The sequence below is a fragment of the Tachypleus tridentatus genome, chromosome 9 (assembly GCF_004210375.1).
Source record: "Tachypleus tridentatus isolate NWPU-2018 chromosome 9, ASM421037v1, whole genome shotgun sequence".
Classification (NCBI taxonomy): domain Eukaryota; kingdom Metazoa; phylum Arthropoda; class Merostomata; order Xiphosura; family Limulidae; genus Tachypleus; species Tachypleus tridentatus.
Genome location: NC_134833.1, coordinates 73,290,066 through 73,311,636, shown reverse-complemented (window position 1 = coordinate 73,311,636; position 21,571 = coordinate 73,290,066). Strand labels below are relative to the sequence as shown.

Below are 21,571 nucleotides of genomic sequence, written 5' to 3'. Positions count from 1 at the left end.
CTGTAACTGTTTTATAAGCTAAGTAACAGAGAATGGGCTTGCAATATTGGAATGGTGCAGTGATTTGTGTCGCCATCTATGTATATATATTTGAAACACCGGTTTGAAATTAAATCTATTCCTAGTTCCTCTTCTCATTAAAAAAAAAAAAAAGGAAAACAACAAAATTCACAACAAATATTTAAATATAACTAAAACACTATACGTTTGATATTTTTCCTCGCATAATATTTTGTTGTTGTGGCTTTATGCTTGTGCGAAATTAGGCAATTACCTGGGATCAACTATTGTTATAGGGACCCATCCAAGCGTTCACGCTAGTTTGTGTAGGGCATATACGATAATCAAGTCACAGTCGTATGTCATGCAGCCAAACCGCTTGCAGGACATACGATGTTACTAACAAGAGTGATAATTTAGCAAATTTCCACTTTCTAAAACTCCGTGGTAACCCAAACTTTCATGTATTTTCAGTGGATGTACTCCATTGAACCTTTACTTCACATACCAAATTTCAAGGTATTCCATTAAAAAAGGCACGAAATATAAAAATTCCCACTTTGATTGCAATTCTTCCTTTAATTTTTTAATTTAGACCTAACACATATTTAACTTCCATGTAGTTTTTTTTCAAATATGATGCACTGATAGATCTTTACAACTTAATAACAAAATCCCCTCAATTTTGACCAAACTTTTTGAGCACGTCTACGTAAAAACTGTGTGTCAGATAACTGATTTAGCGCAGCAAAACAACCGAGTGAAAGCACGTACAAATATATTAGAAGTCAGGCCAAGCAAACTACATTAGCAGTTTCTAGCATTGTTTTTCAAATCAATCATACAGGTGAAGGTAACTACCAACTTATAAGCAGAAAATTGCAATATGATGCGAAATTCTCCTGTTTAAATATCGTTTAGCGTCAAGTGATATTAACTTCAGCAATTAGAGTAAATAATGATGCTAATTTACAAAAGGGTTTAGATCATTTGGTGAGTTGAGCAAATGGGTGTTAATTATAATAAATGCAAAATAATGTGGCTTGTCAAAATTTGAATTGTAAGTATAATTTGGATGGAAATAACGTTAATAGTGCCATGATAGAAAGTGATTTTGCTGTAATAGTCGATCAGTCTCTAAAACCATTCAAGCAATGTGCTATTGTCAGTGACAGGAAAATAGGATTTTCGGTTGTATCTACAGTAATGTTGAATATAAATCTATAGAAGTTACAATTTCATGGTCAAGCCACATTTGAAATATTGTGTTAAGTCTTGAGTACCTTACTTAAGGAAAGACACTGAGTTCTTGGAAATGGTTCAGAAAATGGTTACTAGACTGACATTTCGGATGGAAGGGTTCTCATGTGAGAAAATGAAATATCTTAAACTGTTTTCTCTTGACGAAAAAGTTATGAACGATATGATTGACGTTATTAAGATTATAAAGAATTGATAATGCTGATGCATCATCTTTTTTTCATAACTAACAATAATAGTAGGACTGAGGGGCACAAATAAAAATTCTGGCACAGTAAAAGTCATCTTCAACTAAGTTTTCTAACACGGTGGTTGGCCTTTAGAATGAGTTGCCTTCGGACGTTATGAAAGCAGTAAATTTAAGCAAGTTTAAAAACAAATCCTTGATAGGTGTTAACATTTTTTTAAATCTACTTATTAATAGTTTTAGTTTAGAGGATGGAACAGCCGAAATGAACCAATAGGTCCCCCTTTGTCCTGAAATGTTACGTTGATACAGCTGTACCGAGCGCGAAAGTTAACAGTATTTTACAGAAAAAAACACTACCATCATATGTTTTAGAGAAACTAACTGGTTCTGCAAAGCACAGGTCTGCTCTGAATTACATGGTTGCGAACACAAAGGTAATGTTGGTTACTATCGAGTGCCACTTTCTTATTGGTTGCGATTTGTTCGTGTGTATCGGCAATCATACCTAATCAAAAACACCTTTGATGTGAAAAAAAAGTGTCGTCGAAAGAAGGATTAGGCATGTGATTTAAGGGAATGAATTAAACATTTGTTCAACTTGGGTCATGATGGTGATCAAACAAAATGCGCGGTCTATCTAGTAAATATATACTTGTTGTAAAAAGCTTATCAATCCTATAACTGTTGCTACGAGTTTGGCCGCTAATTCTGACATTCTTTTCAGTCGCACACTAAACTTTTATTTGGCTGTACCTTTTTTTTCACACTTGTTTTTCATTAGATTACTTCTGCCCCCACGTAGTGTAGACATTATTAACGTTCGGAAATCAAGCATCGTTTTCAGTTCGCCTGAGATATTGGTGAAATGGCTATTTATCAAGAACCCACTGTCACAATTCGGATATATGTTAAAATATATATGGTAAAAAAATAATAATGCATATATGTGGTAAATATTAATTTCTGTCATGTAAGCATTTGTATTTTGTATTTTTTTTAATTTCGCACAAAGCTACTCGAGGGCTATCTGCGCTAGCCGTCCCTAATTTAGCAGTGTAAGACAAGAGGGAAGGCAACTAGTCATCACCACCCACCGCCAACTCTTGGGCTACTCTTACCAACGAATAGTGCGATTGACCGTCACATTATAACGCCCCATAGCTGAAAGGGCGAGCATGTTTGGCGCAGCGGGGATGCGAACCCGCGATCCTGAGATCACGAGTCGCGCGCCTTAACACGCTTGGCCATGCCGGGCCTATCATGTATTAAAATGAAAAAAGACAGTATGGGCCATTGTAAAACGGTGCTTCCAAATATATAGTTCCATAGAGAACTACTACGTAAAGCATTACCGTTGCTCTTTTTTTTTTCTTTCAAATAATCACGTTTTAATATTATGTTTTCTTATAGCAATGTCACATCGGGCTATCTACTAAGTCCACCGAGGGGAATCAAACCCCTGATTTTAACGTTGTAAATCCGAAAACATATCGCTGTACTAGCAGGGGGCAGAAATCTAGGGATCCACAAAACCTTGTGGCATTTTCAGTACTCATTACCAACCAATAAACTATGTAAAACTAAAAATTATTAAAATAACATCATTTGAGGCTGATCCTCTCTTATAGTTTGATGTTAAACACAAAGCTAAACTGCGGGTATCAAAACCCAACTTTTAATGTTATAAAGCCTCAGACTTAACATAGAGCCATACCCTCCTTAACAGTACACTGGTGATAATGCTCTACGTGTTAAAAAAGTAAATTGGTTGTCGTAAAGTGCAAAGCTACATAATGAGCTATTTGAGCTGAGCTAACTACAGGTATGGAAGCCAACTACTTATCGTTACAGGTCATCAGATGTACCACTAAACAACTGAGGGAAGGGGGTGCAAATACAAAGAAAAGAAATAAAAATCAGTTATATGACGAACAACTGGATGAGTAATGATTATTACAGGTGTTTTCAAAACTAAATATTTATCACTATGTAATTAATACCTTATTAACCAGAACTAAAAGGACTTGCAAACAATATGGAATCCGTCTCCGGTACTTTTAAAATGTTGAAATAACCTTTCAAAATTGTCCGTGTTATTTTATCTCCTTTAATATTTTTTCAGCTGATATACAGGATACTGCCGCAGCCCAATTTATCAGACGCATTATATTAACAACTTCTAACATGTAGAAAATCCAGTCCATTCTGTGTTTCAACAACGACTTTTATGTCATGTTGCTTAGCAACAAAGGTATAACCTAATATTATTATTCTTAACTTTGTTTTACGCATACTGGAGTTTATTATGAAATATCTATAAAACGTAAATAAAATCACAACCTACATCTACAAAATGTAACTTTATTAGCTCAATATCTCACTACTGCAGCTTCACCAGGAGCTATCAATATTCCACAAGTTCACGAATCAAATTAAATCTAAGTTGGAACACTGCCATTCGTAAACTGAGCATTGATACAACTTTAGAGAGTTAATGTTATATTGAAATAATACTAAACATTCTTGAGTTTATATTACTAAAACAAAACAAACCAGCTTTGCTTAATTAACATTTAAAAAAATAGACTATAAACATCATTACATTTAGAAGAGAATACCTTACTTATCTAAAACATTTCATATTTGTTTTGGTATTTTTCCATCTTATTATAACAATAAATACATAAAACAGTGTCTGAACATATATTTTAACCATTACATGTGTGTATGGGGAGTTCGTCAAAGTTTAACTTAACACCTTTAAAACTTCATTAACATCTCTACACTTTGTACTTATTCAATTTAGATTTACTTATCTAAGGTCGAATACGGCCAAATCACTGGAAATACTTAAGGACAATATCAAAGTCACCAATATATTAGAAAGTTATTATGTATGAGATATAACCTCACAGATTGTATTTACAAAAACAAAAACAAATGCAAACATGAGAAATTTGCGATGGGAACTTTTAAACATTCAGAATGTGGACTTTATAACTGGATTAAAGTTCAAAATAATATTATCAGTAGGACAGAAAGAAAAAAAAACTGAAACGTAAATTGGAAACCGTGGTTAATAAATAACACTCATACTGTCAGCTACGAGTAATACAGTAGCATCAGTCTTAGCTATACAATTTTTGCATATACTTGAAGTGAGAGGACAATTCTTGAAAAATAGAAGGAAATATTGGCCCATCAATCTGTTGCAGCTCCATTAATGACGTATTTGCAGCGTGGAACACTAATTTATTCTTTTTACTTCCCATGAGTTTCTTGAATACCGTTCACTCATTCATAAAATGTACACTTGCTTATATCATACCAGGTAGAAATTTACCATTTCTAGATACAATTCATGTCAAAAATAGGAAAATCATTACTGGTATTTTCAGTAAATCATCTACTAAAGCCCTTTGCTTGCATTTCCTCTCACATCATCATCCTGTTGTAAAAAGAGGTGTCATTATTGGTTACCTTCATAGAATTGACAAAGTTTGTAAAGCAAAGAAAGTTGAGAGGAGGCTACGGAAAACCTAATGACTGTTTTAAAAAAAAAAAAGCTATCCAAAAGAATTTAAACAAAACATAAGAAATTTTAATAGTCGAAAAGAAAACAGACATGTTCTCTTGAACCGTAGAAATAAAGAAAGCACATTTAAAGCTCACTGTTCTTGGTTAATTCTATATATATATATATATATATATATATATGATATCACCACAAAACTAAAGGTTAAATGGAGCATCACACACACCTATTAAATGAGCACAAAAACAGGCATCTCACTCAAATCGTTAATACCAAGTTCAACATACAAGAAACACAATGCACGAAAAACAAATTTAAAGCTACTACATATGGACTACACTGCACATGCTATAGTAAAAACTTTGTTTATGAAGTATCTATTGGCAGATATTGGAGAAACTTCCCGACCCGTACATCATGGAATACCTGAACATGTGCATGACATTCAAAACCTTAATATTCACAATATTACTGTGTAACATTATAGAAAAGAACACGACCTAAAACAAGCGCATAATATCAGATGTCAATTTCTTATCTAATAGTCATTTTTCTGGACAGAAAAATACAGAATCAATTTTACTCAAAAAAAAACAAGCCTGACTGAACAAGAGCAGAGATGTTAATGAGATTTTAAAGACGTTAAGTAAACTTTGACGAAGTTTCCATACACACATATAACTGTTGAAATGTTCAGACATTGTTTTATGTAAGCATTGTTCTAAAATGGAAAAATAGAAATACAATGTTTTACATACGAAACATTTTACTCTAAATCCAATGATGTTTATAGTTTATTTATTGGTTTACATGTTTATTTAGCATTATCGGTTTGATTTGGATTAACAATATAAATTCAAGAATGTTTAATATTATTTAAATATAACTTTCTAAATGCGTGTATCTATGTTAGATTAACGAGTGACAGTGTTCCAACTTAAATTTAACTCGATTAGTGAACTTGTAGGATATCGACAGAGCCTAATGAAGCTGTAACAGCGAAATATCGAGTTAATAAAGTTATATTCTGAAGATGCAAGTAGTGATTTTATTTACATTTATAAATATAACCTTATACTGTTGTTCATCTGTCTACTGAATACATAAAATGACAGGTACATAACAAAATGAAAAAAAAAAAATGTTGATTTCTCAATTTAGTGTTCGTTGACTAGAGATGTTTGTTTCGAGGTTAGCAGGTACCCCCCATTTTCAGTTTCACAGCTTGTTTAGCAGATTTACAAGTTTAAAAACTGTGTTAGTTTATTATCGCAGCAAAAATTTTAACTGTCCCCTTAAAATCTTAAATAAATACTAAGGTTTTTAGCCAAGAATTCTACTTATACGGGGAACACTTTATACGATAAAATATTAAAAATTTACAATAAGTAGAATATTTATACGTAGAAAAAAAAAGAATTAAAATATTTGCAATAAAAATTATAGTAAACAATTAAAAAGCACAAGAGCTCAATGAACAATGAACCAGGTGATGTATACACCCCGTCAAAGAGACTGTGCATATAAACTAGGCCTGTCAAAAAATAATATAATAATAATGATGTCCTTTGTTACATACCTCGGTAGAGCACTGTATGGTGAAGAAGCATGAAGCATTCTTTGGTAGAGCGACAGGTAAAGAGTTTTCAACCGTAATTTAACAGGCTTGTGACGAGTCACAATATCAGCAGAACGAGTCTTGAATGTGGAAACTAAAACCAAAAACAAGCCAACAAGGGTTTTATGTTAGGACTTAAGGAAGTTTTACTTCTTACAGCTCTGCGGAGTTGGGTGAGGGAAAAGGAATAAGTATAGGTAATTCATTAACGCTGTTAAAGAATTAACACTAAACAAGGGCCACGTGCTGTCGACACAGGACAAAACCACCAGGACAACCACGGAATAACTGAACTAGAACCATCTCAAAAGTCGGCAGAAACACTTGAAGAAAGAGAAGAAATCGAGATAATATTTTTAAAGTAGAGGGTTGTGGTTTCATGGTTCACAGTAGCGACCTAAAATTAGACAGTAACACCCCAAAAGCTAACGTAATATCTGGTAGTTAACTTATATACACAAATTTAAAATAGAGGGTTGTGGTTTCCCGGTTTACTGTAACGACCTAAAATTAGATAGTAACCCAGTTGCATCCCCAAATGTTAACGTCGTAATCTCTGGCAATTAACTTATTCTTTATACTGTATCTAAACTAGAGGGTTGTGGGGTTTTACGGTTTATTGCAATGACTTGAAATTCAACAGTAAGTAGTTACATCCCTAGAAGTAACGTCATCTATGACAGGTTGCTCATCAGTTCAAAGTGCAAAGCCAAACAAAGCAGTGGTTAGAACTCGGAAAATTTCAACAAAACATCTGGTATGAAAAAAAGCATAAAATTTTAATACGTGCTAAGCAGAATAAAAGGCTGATACTGTGAAAATAAAATATTTCACGTGGCTTGAATCCTGCACAATTGTTCACTCTCCTCTTCTTGTGATGATGCCCAATTTTACTATTCTCCTACATTACTCTCAACTCAACATCAAACCGTATTTACAAATGTGTAACACTAATCTTTTGAAAATACATTTTCCGATAGATCGGGTATTATACGTATTCTCCTACTGCTCTGATTAACGTATTCGATAAAAGTAAAGTTAACTTAAAATGCCAGATTTGGTAAAATCACTCTTTAGAAGCTTAGAAATATGTAATTGAAATGAAGAATTAAAAAAAAAAAGCTATACATTTAAAATGTATTTTTCTTTGTTAAAATATTGTCTTCTTAATTTGGTGGTATACAGCTTATTCTCTGTATATTAGATCGTAACTCAACATATCTTCATTATATTTAAAATGGCAAGTCATATGTTAATTATATAGAACTTTAATTGCCTTTTCGAATCACTGAAAACTGTCAAAAAGCTTCTCACAAAAAACTTTTTCTAACAAGCTGTTTTGAGAGCATGTAAAAATGGTGCCATCTAGTGAGCAAATATTAAACCTGAACATTTTTCCTTTCAACATTTAAAATATTCATTTTACCTTGCTAGAACAGACATCTAACACCGCCCTCTACATTCCGACACTCAGTTACTCAACCCCTTCCAAACATGTGGTCAACTTCCGGTCAGTTTCCTCTTTCTTTGTGAACCTGACGATGACCGAAGAAGGTCGAAACGTTGTTCGCTCTTCCATGTAAAATATTTTCGCAACCCAAATGAGCCGTTTTTGCATATATATTTCTCTACAAGTGGGTTTTCTTGACATCACAGTTTGCTAATACCACCTAGAGTAACAAACTGTGAATACTGCTAATTTTGTATGATAGCCTTTCCATTGAAGTAGCTTTCCGCTCTTTTTTTTCAAATCTGAAATTTACCAAATAATCTGCTTACGGATAAAAACGAAACCTCCAATTATTATTGTTATTTTCGGTTTAACTGGTATAAATACACACAAAACACTACACGTCCTCCACACATGTTCTGTTTGCTAAACCTACACTACATCTGTTTATACTTGATTGCATGCCTAAAAATAATAAATGAGAATTCTGAAAAAATAAACGCAATGCGTTTTGAGCTTTCCAAGATAGCGGCTTCCTCGTCTTGCATGTAGAAAATTTTCTTGCTTGGCTTTTGCCATAGTAAAAGCATTTTATATGCTTTTAATGTTAATTTTATAAAAATGTTATTGCATTACCAGATGTCTCAACAACGTACAGAGATTAACAATTAAGCAATTTAAAGCAGTTTGACAGATATTATAGATCTTTTAATGAAGTAGAAACATTTTAAACCTTATATAAAACATCAAAAACTAGGTCAAAAAGTAATATAATTTTAGCAAGATACCTCGGGTGGATTCAAGTTGCGTAATTCACTATTCAAACGACACCACAACAGCTGTAATTTCATTATAACATAGATTCATGAAACACTATTGAAAGCTGCAGAAATCAGAAACCACGGCTACCACTTATAAAGTAGAAATACCCACTGTTCTTTATCATAGAAAAGGCTGTAGCCTTTCTACAGTCAGAACGTCTTCAGACAAAATTACAAGACAAAACCTGACTGATTATAACATTTGTGTCATTAGACAAAAGTGCTTCCATCAGGCAAGGTTCTAGCCCAAGGAGAGCTTATAATGCAATCTTTATATTTTGTTATTAGAAAAGCGAGTACCTAAACGGTCAAAAAGTAGAGAAGCATTGTTAAAATATATCGATTCATATTCTAATAAAAGAAAAATGAAAGCTGTAACAGTTAAACATGGTAAAAAAAATTAATTATTGCCTCCCGACAGCATCAGCAGCTAATACAAGTCATGCTGTCGAGATTGCACGAGATCCAAAGTAGCAACGGGGAGGGGAAAAAAGGAGATAAACCTTGTTGAAATGGAGTACACAAAGCTGGAGTGGAGTCCTAAGTGAATTTGTTGGACAATGTAAGAGTGCACTGACAGTTTAATACAAACTCATGTAACATCCTAAATTTCTGTGAAATACCGTGTCAGAATGAAGAATGTGTAGTTATTTTCCAAAACGTATATTGTAGTTTTCTACTAAGTGTATACTATTCCAAGACGGCTTTTTTCTTCTTGTTGCCCTGGAAACAAAAATAACACTTATTCTTTATCCTGGTCTGATATACACGACTGCTTTCATTTAAGTTTAATGCAAGTGTTACAATTTAGAAAATTGTATAGTAAGTGTTACATTTAGTTATTTTTAGAAGCGATAGTTTATCACAAGTTTGTTTGTTTAGAAATCATGTTGTCTAGTTCATTAGTTATGATTGTTATATTACTTCATCATGGTACTAGAACATTCCAAGATTTCTTTGTTTTAATTACGTATTACTGCACCATAATATACTGTAGCATGTGGAACATTCTAGACTGTATTTTCGGATAGTGAGGTAGATCTAGAATGAAATTATCATATATTTGAGTATAATAACAGGAGGGAAAAACTAATTTGTCTTGTCAAACTGTGTTTTAAAATAACTGAACCAACATATGTGGAATTTTATTTAATGAAAAATGATTACTTACAAGTATGTTAACCAATAGTGATTTTGAAGTGAAAACATCTCAGACTGTATTGTAATAACACAGCAGGAAGAATAATTTGTATTGCAAACTCTTCTAAAGTAACTGAACCATCCTGTTTGAATTTTGATGAAAAACTGACGAATATTTAAAGCTCTGGATATAACTAATAATCAACAGTGTCACAAACATTTGTATATATATTTGACTTGTTTTAACGTATAATTTAAAACAAGTGGACTGTGTGCTGTTTGCTTATTGTTTACGTTTATCGCCAACAACTCAGACATCTGCTGAGAAGAATCCAAATCCAACCCACACATAAAACCTCAGTAGTAGCAAGCCAGCCATGATCTACAGTGGTAAATGGTAGAAGTAATATTAAACAGCAGCAATATATAAGCCTAACAGCTTTAGTAGGGACGAAAATATTGCAGAGATCACAGCTACACTACATAACCATGTCAACTGACTTTGATAAGCGAATAGGGTGGGATGACGGACTTGAAATTAAAGATGGTGATATAAAAAGTTTGCGGACAAGACCTAGAGAAAAAAGTATCAACAAAGGAGAGGCAGAGAAGTAAAAAAAAAGCATGATTGTGAAATACAAACCCAAAAGTTAAGAAAGAAGAAAAGGACTGTAAATAGAAATAAAGGCACAAATTAAAAAAAAAAAACGAAAGAGGAGAAAAGACAGAATACAGAGTAAGAGTACAAACTGAAATTATCAAACTTGCCCAAGAGAAAAATGAACACATTAATGACGATGGGTTTAAGTCTGGCTGACCTAAGCTGCTTACATTTGACAAACAGAAATATGACATGGATGTTAACACTTTCCTGGAAACATATGAAAAGTTTATGCAAAGTCAGAACTGGGATAAAGGCAACCGGATAGTATGTCTCAGCTCCATTCTCACAGGATAAGGCCTAGAAGTGTATGCTGGCATGACGTCAGAAGAAGCCATGAACTGTGACCAGTAAAAAGTGGTATTACACAAAAATCCTATGAACTTACCAACGAAGGTTTTTGCCACAAATTCAGAAAAGACAAATCTGGCACTGGATAAACTGTACTTTTGTTTGTGGCACATCCACAATGTTAATTCTCAAGATGTACTGTCATGGCCAAGTGTAGAGGAAGTTTTGTAGGACTGGCAGAAGTATTAATATGTGAACAGTTCAAGATTTTGAGCTTCACTGACATGTCATTGTTCCTAAAAGAAAGAGCTCCTAAAGACAGTCTAATAATATTGTCCATGACATAACAGTATATTAACCCCATGGAGGAAGTATAACTGACAAGTCCAAGAATAATCAAAGTCGAAACCATGGGTGACAGAACAGAAGCATCATGCCAAAGGTCATACATAAGTTAACAGACAAAGGAGAGATGTGCTTATTATAAAATGGGGCCATGTTGCAAGAGAGTGCAAGTCTGCCACCCACAAACAACAGCACAAATCTCAATATAAAGCAACTGGAGTACCCACAAAAATGGTGCTGACAAGAAACAAGAAAAGAGCGACTATCACCACGGATACTGCTACCAAAAGAAACAAAAAGAAAACTCATTAAGTTCACAATGAGAAGGAAGTACAATCATCACGATTAAACAGTGCATGGTGGATGGTCAGCTCAAGTTAGTAAAAAATGGGTCAACAGTGCCAGTGGTGATGAAACAAGATAAACACTAAGGTACCAACAAACCACAACATGAAGTAGTAGGTGAAGGATATGTCAGGGAGAAGAAAATGAAAATCCTATAAGATACTAAGTGCAGCAGTAAGAACCAGTCTAATAATCCGTGGACAGATAATGGACAAGATACATTTGTGTGCATTGATTGATAGGACAGTGAAAAAGTTTCTCATGCAAAAATAAAGGTGGACACACCTGATCCACGACATGGCAATTGGCAACATACCAGGCAGTAGATGTTTGGAGGAACCAGATAGAAATGAGTTTGATGAGGCATCTGCAATCACCACAAAAGCTCAATATAAGAAAGGAAAGAAAGATATCAAGCTCTTACAAGTTTTGAAATATGACATTTCGAATGCAGGTCTACAGGAACTGAAGAAAGACCCTTCACTGTAGAAAGTTTGGGACAGATCCTAGAAAAAAGTTGAGCAAAAGAAAAAAGGAAAAGAGACTTAAACAACAGAGGACCAGAAGAAGGTACTGTACCATATTAAGGCAGTATTACTGGGAAAGTTAAACAGATCACTGCTATGTAAAAAAAAAAAAAAAAATTATTAGAAAACTAAATCACTTGCATAAAAAATAACCTCCAATGATGACAAAATGTTCATAAAACAAAATAAACACCATATTTTTAACTCTCATGAATCAACATTAACAACTATTTACAATACTTTAGCACACTAAGTTTTGTTCAGCAACTTTACACATGACTATCTATATTTTACTCATCCCTCACAGTAAATGCAAATGTGAAACTAGATCAAATGTGACAACAATTAAATGTGCTGTACATCACGATTATAGGATTGTTTCTATAATATTGTTAGTTTGTTTTTGAATTTCGTGCAAAGTTACACGTGAGCTATTTGCGATAGCTGTCCCTAATTTAGCAGTGTAAGACTAGAAGGAAAGCAGCTTGTCATCACCACCCACCGTCAATTCTTGGGCTACTCTTACCAATGAATAGTGGGATTGACCATCACATTATAATATCCCCACAGCTGAATGGGCGAGCATGTTTCATGTGACGGGAATTCGAACCCGCAACCCTCGGATTACGAATCGAGTGCCTTAATCATCTAACCATGCCAGGCCTCTTCTATATTATATTGACACTAACACATTACTCAACCAAATACGCAATGGCTTAAACATATAACGTCAGTTACTCAATAAGTGCTAAGTTATTAAACTTAAATACACGTAAAGAAATTATTGTCAGTATTCATTACAAAACTTGTTTCTGTACACACACACATGTACAGAAATATGTACTGTCAGATACCTCGACACTGAATTTCGTGAGTTTTCAACCGAAGTAATATTTTATGCAAATATACACACACAAAATACATGCAACTGAATTTACTACACTCAAGTAGTGATGAAAAGATACTGAAGATCACATAATGTACTTTTAATCAACAAAACACTGTATTAAAACAATGTACATAAAAAATGCTGTTTTTAAATCACAAGTACATACAAGAATAAAAACAGAAATTTAGTTTAACAGTGAGACAGGACAGTTTACATTTTGAAGCCTGCAATTATCATTAATAGTGCAATAACTGTGCATGATTAAAAAAGGAATTTCACTTGCAAACCATAAGATTGTAAACTATTATACAATTTAACTGTGCAATGTCATGTTTACAAAACACGAATAAATTCTTTATATTTGTTCTGTAAAACATATTGTAAAATTTGTCTAGTGTATACAATTTATTTATTACTTTTTACCTTTGATATTCTACAGAAACTACTACTTTTTCCTCTTTTGTTAGTTTTTAAATCCCCATCTCATTGTCCTTTTTACCGTTTCTGTTCCTAAAAACGTTACTTTCCACTATAATCACCTGTTATAACTTCCTTCCGTAGAGTCAGCAAGATTTCAATTCTTAATTACACGTGTTGATAGATGTGTAAAACTACTTTATTTCAACAAAATACTCGTTCCAATCTTCTTTTGTGTTATAATGCGGTCGTTTTTGAAATACGACTGTTTTCATAAACAATGAATATGAGGAAGAAAAGCTTATTCTTACATTACAGGATACGTGCAAATTCCGTGTAGCTGTACTTTCCACAAAAATAACAGAGCACTAAATATGTTCATTTTACAGAAGCAGCAGATGTTACTATTTAAGATCATTTGTCAATGATTCAAAAATATATTTATTTAAATTTATCTCACAAAAAGACCAATTATCCTTCCCACAGCCATAACATTTAAATAAGAAATGAACAACGCACGTGATAGTGCATGCTATGTTAATCACAAATACTGAAAAATGCAGAAATCTAAACACAGCAAAAGAAACGCTTAAATAATTTCAGCAACGCCAAGTAAAACATTAAAACGGTTAAAGCAATAAATCAAGCATAGCGAAGTGTTCATAGAACTGTATAATCTAATCTGAAATAGCTGAAACGGCACACAGCTGTCACAAGAAGCTTTGCTTTTGATCCTCACACATGCATGAAATACAAAGTTTAGAAAAACTAATTTGCACGCTTTATATCAAAACAGTATTAGTCGTCACATAAAAACTTTCTAATTTGATGTTACTAACAACACATATAACATGTCCGTTGATAGAAAGCATTATATACTTTGTTCTAGCTCTGTCCCGTTACAAAACTCCGGTAACTAAATATACATTCAGATAGTATATATACTAACATAGGGCATGAATTAAGTAAGCAGCTTAGACCATCACCGCCACCACATTAGGTCAGGGCGAGAAAGGACAAGGACAGAATATGAAAGCAAAATTCACTTAGTAAAAATTAATTTTAACAAACTCACCAGCTCTTACAGTTCTTAGGACATACACCAGAGGTCGACACTCACCACTGTAACAAAAAATAACTAAAGTTTGAATGTCATCAGCCAGTTAAAAGGATTTTCTAAAACGTTACAAAATTCACAATTATTTATAATTATATACAGATGGCGCTACATTTCAATGTATAGATAGGCGACAGTACATACTTTATACAAGTACAATGTCAAAATACACAAACAAGAGTATTACAAACGTGAATTTTAGAATTAAGAAGAGATCCTGCTACAAAAAGTATTGAAACAATAATTGATACGACAATCACAAACGTATAAAATGTAACTCATTTTTTAACAGCTTTATACACTTATCTGTAGGTTCAAGTAAGAATTATATTTCATTAATTTGTGATTGTGGTTAATTCTTGTAAAAGTTAATAACTGTCAGAGATATAGCTACACTGAAAGTTTATAAATGTTGGTCCTTGCCACAGACAAAAATTGAACACATACAAGAAAAATTTTGAATTAAAGAGTATGGATAACTGGTTATTCATTGTAGACTTGCTACAAGAAATATTCAAAACACAATTTCTGCAACAAAAGGTATGCAGAGAAGTAAATGATACCAGTTGGATAGATTCTAAAATAATTTTTAATCCCGACTTTGATTGTCACTGTGATCCATATAGCTATATAAAGCAAGGTAAGGATTGAAAGTAATTTCAAAATTTATCAAATAGTATAATTTTACTTATGTACTTTTCATTGCAGCAGTTTTGTTTTAAATACTTCTTAAAGCAATTCTACCAACAGCCAATGATTCCTACTCTACGTTAATTTTTTCCTACTTATATATATAGGCACATTCTACACTTTCTAACACAAGATGACATCAGCATACAAGTACTACAACAAGAAAAAACATACTTTAATACAAGTTTATCGTTAGTTTATTGAACTATTGGACAAGTTTAAGGAAAAAAAGTACTTCAACTGTTTTAACCTTCAACAAAGTGGTAATTATAAAAACTGCATTAATAACTTCGCGTTTTTATGAGCAACAACCTGATTACGCTGCGATATAATACTTGCAGTTTGATTTTTTCAGTACACAAGACAGGTGGGAAACCACATATTAGCTGTTGCATTCAATGTTCCTGTTTTTACATAATATAAAAGAATGAACACATCTGTGGTTGCTAAACTTTACTGACTGTGAATCATTTTAATTAACCTGTTTTATTACATAGTTAAATTTCTCTGAATTTCCTGAAGTGAAATCTGTAAATTGTACGTTAATTATTCTAGCAATAAAGTGTGTAGTTTTAGTTTTACTAAGCATTTACAATAAAGCAAAAGCATTCCCTTATTGCATGTTATTCAAAAATAAAAATGGCTGTTTGGGTTACTAAGTTTTTAAATTGGTGCAATACATTTCATGGAAATCAAACACTTTTAAGATATAAATTAAATACAAGTACTATGCATTACAAAATTACATTAATAAAATAACCACAAAACAAAACTAATCATAAATTTTAATTATATTAACTGCATCCAGAAAAAAAAAAAATTTTAAAGGTCAGTACACTTGGAATAAAAATTGCACAATACGGCTGTTTATCAAACAAACATTACTTCAGCAAAATATTTCTGGTTATATATAAATAGTAGTTTTGAAGTTTGAGCTCAATAGGAACATTTTTACCAATACTAAACATCATGGTTTATCACATTTTTGAAGAAACAACAACAAACATTACTCGTGATTTGTAATTTGTACGTTTAATTCAATGTAGCAAGTGACCACACAATATGCATTGTTATAAGTCCATTTAAACTCAATTAAAATCTTGAAATACAAGTTTAATTTACTTTCTAGTAAAGACAAAATAACTACACAACATATACAGAAAGAGAAAGGTAGAGAGAAAAACATTAAATACAAAGTAAAATCTTTAAATATGTAGATTTCTGAAAGTCATCACAAGAATTAAACTGCATAGCCTATACTGACAGATGTTTATTGCAATGAAACATTATGCACAAGAACATTAAACAGAAAATAATTATTTACAAAACAAATTACACAATACCTACTGTCAAACAATATTCCATCTTAAACTCACTAATAACTATTATAAATGAAACAGCTTAAAACTCAAACATATCAATTAAAATTTGAGTGAGGAAATGACCATAACTTCTATAAGATGGTTCACCTGAATAATACAATGAGTGTTCTGTTTAAATCAGTTATGTAAAGTACATGAAGTAAAATTAGACCCGATTTTCATAATTCAGCTTTCATAACCTTATAACAGTGGAAATAAATACTAATTCATCATGAAGACATTATTAAAATATGTTTAGCAAATATCCCAATCACTACAAATCTACTAAAATTTTCCGTGAATTAACATATGGTACGATATAAAGCTAAGTACACCTAAAAATGAAAAACAAAATATGTATACGTAATTACACTTGAGAAACAATCATTTTAAAGTTTTATTGCAAAGTTAAATATTTCTCTTTAATTCTATTAATCTTGTAAATCATATACACGCTTGTGCAAATTAATTGAAACAAGACGGAAAATTATGATTTTTTTAAATTTTTTGCGCTTTATTTCAGAGAATCCAAAAGTTACTCACAAATTAATACATGATATAACCATCTTTATTTTTCAGAAGATCATTAATCTGCTTTGGCGTCGAGTCCACGAGTTGACTACAATCTTTACTAATTTTTGAATCGCGGTACCACACCTCAATTATAGCCTCAATTAGCTTATCTTTCGTAGTACAGTCTTTTCCCCGAAGTCTTTCTTTACAAATTGCCCAAAGATTTTCAATAGGATTTAAGTCCGAAGAGTTTCCAGGCCAGTCCAGCACCTTTATTCGCATTGTAGTCATAAAATTTTTCACAGGTTTCGATGTGTGGCACAGAGCCAGATCTTGCTGAAAAATGCCAGATCCATCTGGAAATCTCTTTTTCAATTCTGGAACGACTCTTCTCTGCAAAACTTCGATGTACTTTGGTCCTCGCACCATACCTTCTACGATATGTAAGCCTCCAACGCCATAGTAGCTGAAAAAGCCCCAAAACATCTTAAAGAGATGTTTTATGAACTGATTGATGCGAGATTCTCAGTTTCTCACCTGGAGATCAACAAACATGCAGACTTCTTTGACTCTGTACGAAGAATCGAGTTTTGTCACTGAATAACACCTTCCTCCATTGTTCTTGCATCCAGTTCTTGTATTTCAGACCCCATTAATATCGTTTTTTCTTCATTGAGTTGGTAAGTTGTTTTCTAACTGGTCTCCTTGCCCTTCTAACGCAATTTGAATGACGTAATATTCCTCAAAATTTCTTCATATATCCCAAAAATAGATCGACCATACTGCAAAACACAGCTAATGATGCCGTCTGTGTGAAAAAATGACTATTAAAGGAAATCAGTGGGTCCAGCGAGCCTACACTGGGTGCCATGCTGAAAATATTGTAAAATGACCATTTGTTTCAATTAATTTGCACAAGGGTGTACATTAATATAGCAGCTGACATGTAGCTTTACTATACCATATACCTGATGCAGAAGTATTCAAACAAACTGCTAACAGTAACAACATAAATAGATACAACACTGTCAAAAATAATGCCTTAACCTTGTCACTGTTCTCATGCACAAAAATAAAAGTTAAAAAATCAAGCATATACATCTATTCTCTACATCTTTCTAAAACTGTTGTTGCAGTACAGATGGGAAAACAAACAGGCTTGCTGATGTTACTAAATAATGAAAAACTTTTAAAGAGATGCAGACTAGTGATTTATGAGACAGCTTTGTCTGATAGTAAACTGGGAGGCAATGACTTATAACAGCATCGTAGCCACTGTAATTTTACACACAAGGGAGACTATGAAATGAACTTCACAAGGCATTAAACTAAACAGTGTGTCAAAGAGGAATCTACTGATGCACAACATGTATATAATCTGATAAAACAGCACTGAATATTCCATCAACTGGAAAGTATGCAAATTCTTAAAATATGAAGGCATAAAAACTAACTAAGCACAATGTTTCTACATCAGAACTGGCTGAAAACATTTTATCCTTGACACATTGAGATGATCAAGAAAGTGAGACTTGCAAGTATTGCTGAATGATGCTTCTGACCCTCTTGAAGTGGCTGATCAAGTAACATACAATCTGTTTGAAAAACAAAGATCTGGAGAGACTACCACAAAGACAATACAATTGGCTGCAGACAAAAAATAAAGAAAGTCAATCATTAACAAAAGAAGGCTGAGAAAGAGAAAAATTTTCACAACGTATTCTACAGACAGCCCACAATACCAGCTTCCTGTATAGAACTTGTGGATTCAAACAGTTTAGGAACTTCACTTGCAAATATGTCAAAAGAGAACAAGGGTATATTCAAACTTGCATATGCAATGTTAACTCAATGAAAATATAAAATAGTTAGTGTAAAGTAGTGCCATCAGTGATAAATATCATTATTAAAACTAACATTAATAGTTATAATTATCATTGAAATTAACAGCAGAAACACCACCCGACAGGCAGTTGTTTGTGCTAATAAATACTAACCATAGTGTTCATAATCTATTGAAAAAAAAATTAGAAAAAGTAAACATTTTATACAAAAAAGGGAATGTTTTCTTAGAGGTATTGCATCAGAAAACCTTTAGAATTTTGCTCTTTAGTAATGCACAACTCGCATCCTCAAAATAATTCAACCTGCAGAGCTCGAGTTTAATAAATATCACTTACATGAACTGTAATGTTTTTATATTTTAAAAGTGTTACCATTTATTATCAGTACATTTCAAAATTACATCAATAAAGATATAACCAAATCCTCCTGCTCAGCTCTTGCAAAAGTTATTTTTGTGATTAAAGCACTTATTTAAAATAGTTACACATATTACTGTTGTTTTTTTTTAATTGTTTGACTGATGAATATCTAAAATGTGAATATTTTATGGGTTTTTGCTTATGGTGCAATTCAATACATGGTGCAGAAGTTATGGTTACATACATAATGTCACATCCATTATAGTAAAAAGTTATGCCTCCACATACTGCTTCTCATTTTCTAGGGTTGAAATAATATAATTGGCAATCAACATTTCATTAAATTTTTTCTCCTCATTACAAAGACAGGGTGTCATTGTTAAAAACAGTTAATTAAATACTTGGAACTGATACACCAAATGTTTTACCATACTTTGTTTTGTCATTTAAATTACAGGATACAACCAAGATGATTTAAATTCATATCCAGCACAGTTATTTCACAAGAAATTATCTTCCAATTTATTTTCATGTTGAAAAAAAGTGACAAAAATAACTGCAACAACAGATAAAGATGCTCTTAAGTGAATGAACAGTGTACTGGAGTTATCTTGAATGTTGGGCAACTGGACAACAAATTTAAAATATGATTTGCAAAATGTAACTCTTCTACCATTAAAATACAATAAACAAGAGAAACCACTTGGAAAAGTACCACTCCCTTCAGCGTAAGAAATATATGGTAAGTAATAAGACACAACAGGACTTTGTTCCTAAATAGCCACAAAAGACCTTTTTTTCAGCAAACTTCTTTTACTGCATTACATGGTCAATGAAGAGAAGCAATTATTAAAGCTCTTGTAAAATTCATCTGCACAGACATCCAACTCATCAACATTATCTAGGCTAATGGTTTATGGGGATCTCACAGTGAAATGGAGCTGATATATGATTCCTTGTTGCAGAAGTTTCAAAAATATGGTTAAACTGGATGATAGTCATGGAAATGTGAAAAATACTGAAGCATAGTAAGATCATTGCTTTAACTACAGATTGCTAGACCTTATTAGTCACAGATGTTTAGCTACCCATAACAGTATACTGTTAAATTGATTGTCAAGAGCTTTAAGATTTTGCCCTGCAAACCAAGGAACAACAAAAAATGTTATTTTTTCCAAAAATTCCGTCCAACTTTCCTTCATGTGAAACAGTTATTGTTTTCACTACTGATAATGTTCTGAACCGTGTCAATGCAGTACGAAAGATACTTCAACTTCTTAAATAACCCTTGCTGTATAAAATGGACTGATCACTAGACAAATCAAAACTATTAATAGACTCAAATTTTCAGCAGCACATTTGAATAGTTTGCTAACTAACAAATCTTCTGGAAGAAAAGCAAATATTATTCAATGACTGCATGACACTGGAACAGCATGACATTATTTGCTGTACATCAGATCAATACACTAAAGTGGCCATTGTAAACTTTAAAAAGTTCTCATAACTTGGGTTAACAAGTTTGTAAATAATTGAAAATATCCAAGGAACTAAAACCATTCAAAACTGAATGCTAAAATTATCCATCGATAATTAAACCTAACATTCTTGACAGTTTTACTTCCTGTAGCATGCCCTGACCAGTCAAGTTTAAAAAAAGAACAGCACTAACCAAAATTCCTGTTGTAAAGGAGTTGAGAACCAAAATTTACAGGGATCAGAGTGTGAGATACAACAAAAGAAAAACAACATTTAAGCTGTTGAAGAGAATATCATTCTTGAACCCATACTTTCCACACTAATACAATTATCTGAACAGGAAAAACAGCCTTTATAGAAGTACACAAACACAATTTTGGAAATGAAACTGGTTTGAAAAATTAGCATAGTAGTGAAAATACAGAAGCTATAATAAAACTACACTGACTGCAAGGGGTGATGTGTTTAGGAACACTTACTTCTGCAGATATATGTATATGAAACAGAAAACTGTGGAATACAACTGATGAAGAGATGTCATGTCATGAGCAGCAGACATATCTCTTCACAAACTAACACTTCACTTGAATGTTAAGAAAAATGCAGGTCTGATCTACCCTCAGCTTACTCAACTGACCATAAAAATAGCTGTTTATGCCTGACATATCTGTGCATTCTGAATGAGTCTTTTAACCACAGCAAACATTGTACGTGAACA

General features: G+C 32.7%; 1 protein-coding gene across 49 annotated transcripts in view; it reads right to left on the bottom strand.

Moving 5' to 3' along the window:
* LOC143225498 (CUGBP Elav-like family member 2) overlaps nt 1–21,571 on the bottom strand; it is a 424,936-nt gene that overhangs the window by 383,834 nt on the left and 19,531 nt on the right. For 39 of the 49 annotated variants that reach the window (XR_013013877.1, XR_013013878.1, XR_013013876.1 and 36 more), the window contains one exon: nt 14,565–14,611. The exons of 1 other annotated variant lie outside the window; for it this stretch is intronic. Coding sequence is in view for 5 of the 48 variants with exons in the window: in XM_076455020.1 (XP_076311135.1) it covers nt 6,565–6,602 (38 nt within the window). In the remaining 43 variants the exon portion in view is untranslated. Of the gene's footprint in view, nt 1–6,564; nt 6,698–14,564; nt 14,612–21,571 lie in introns of all 49 variants that reach the window. 9 more of the 49 variants (XR_013013880.1, XM_076455013.1, XM_076455051.1 and 6 more) reach the window with 1 other exon arrangement.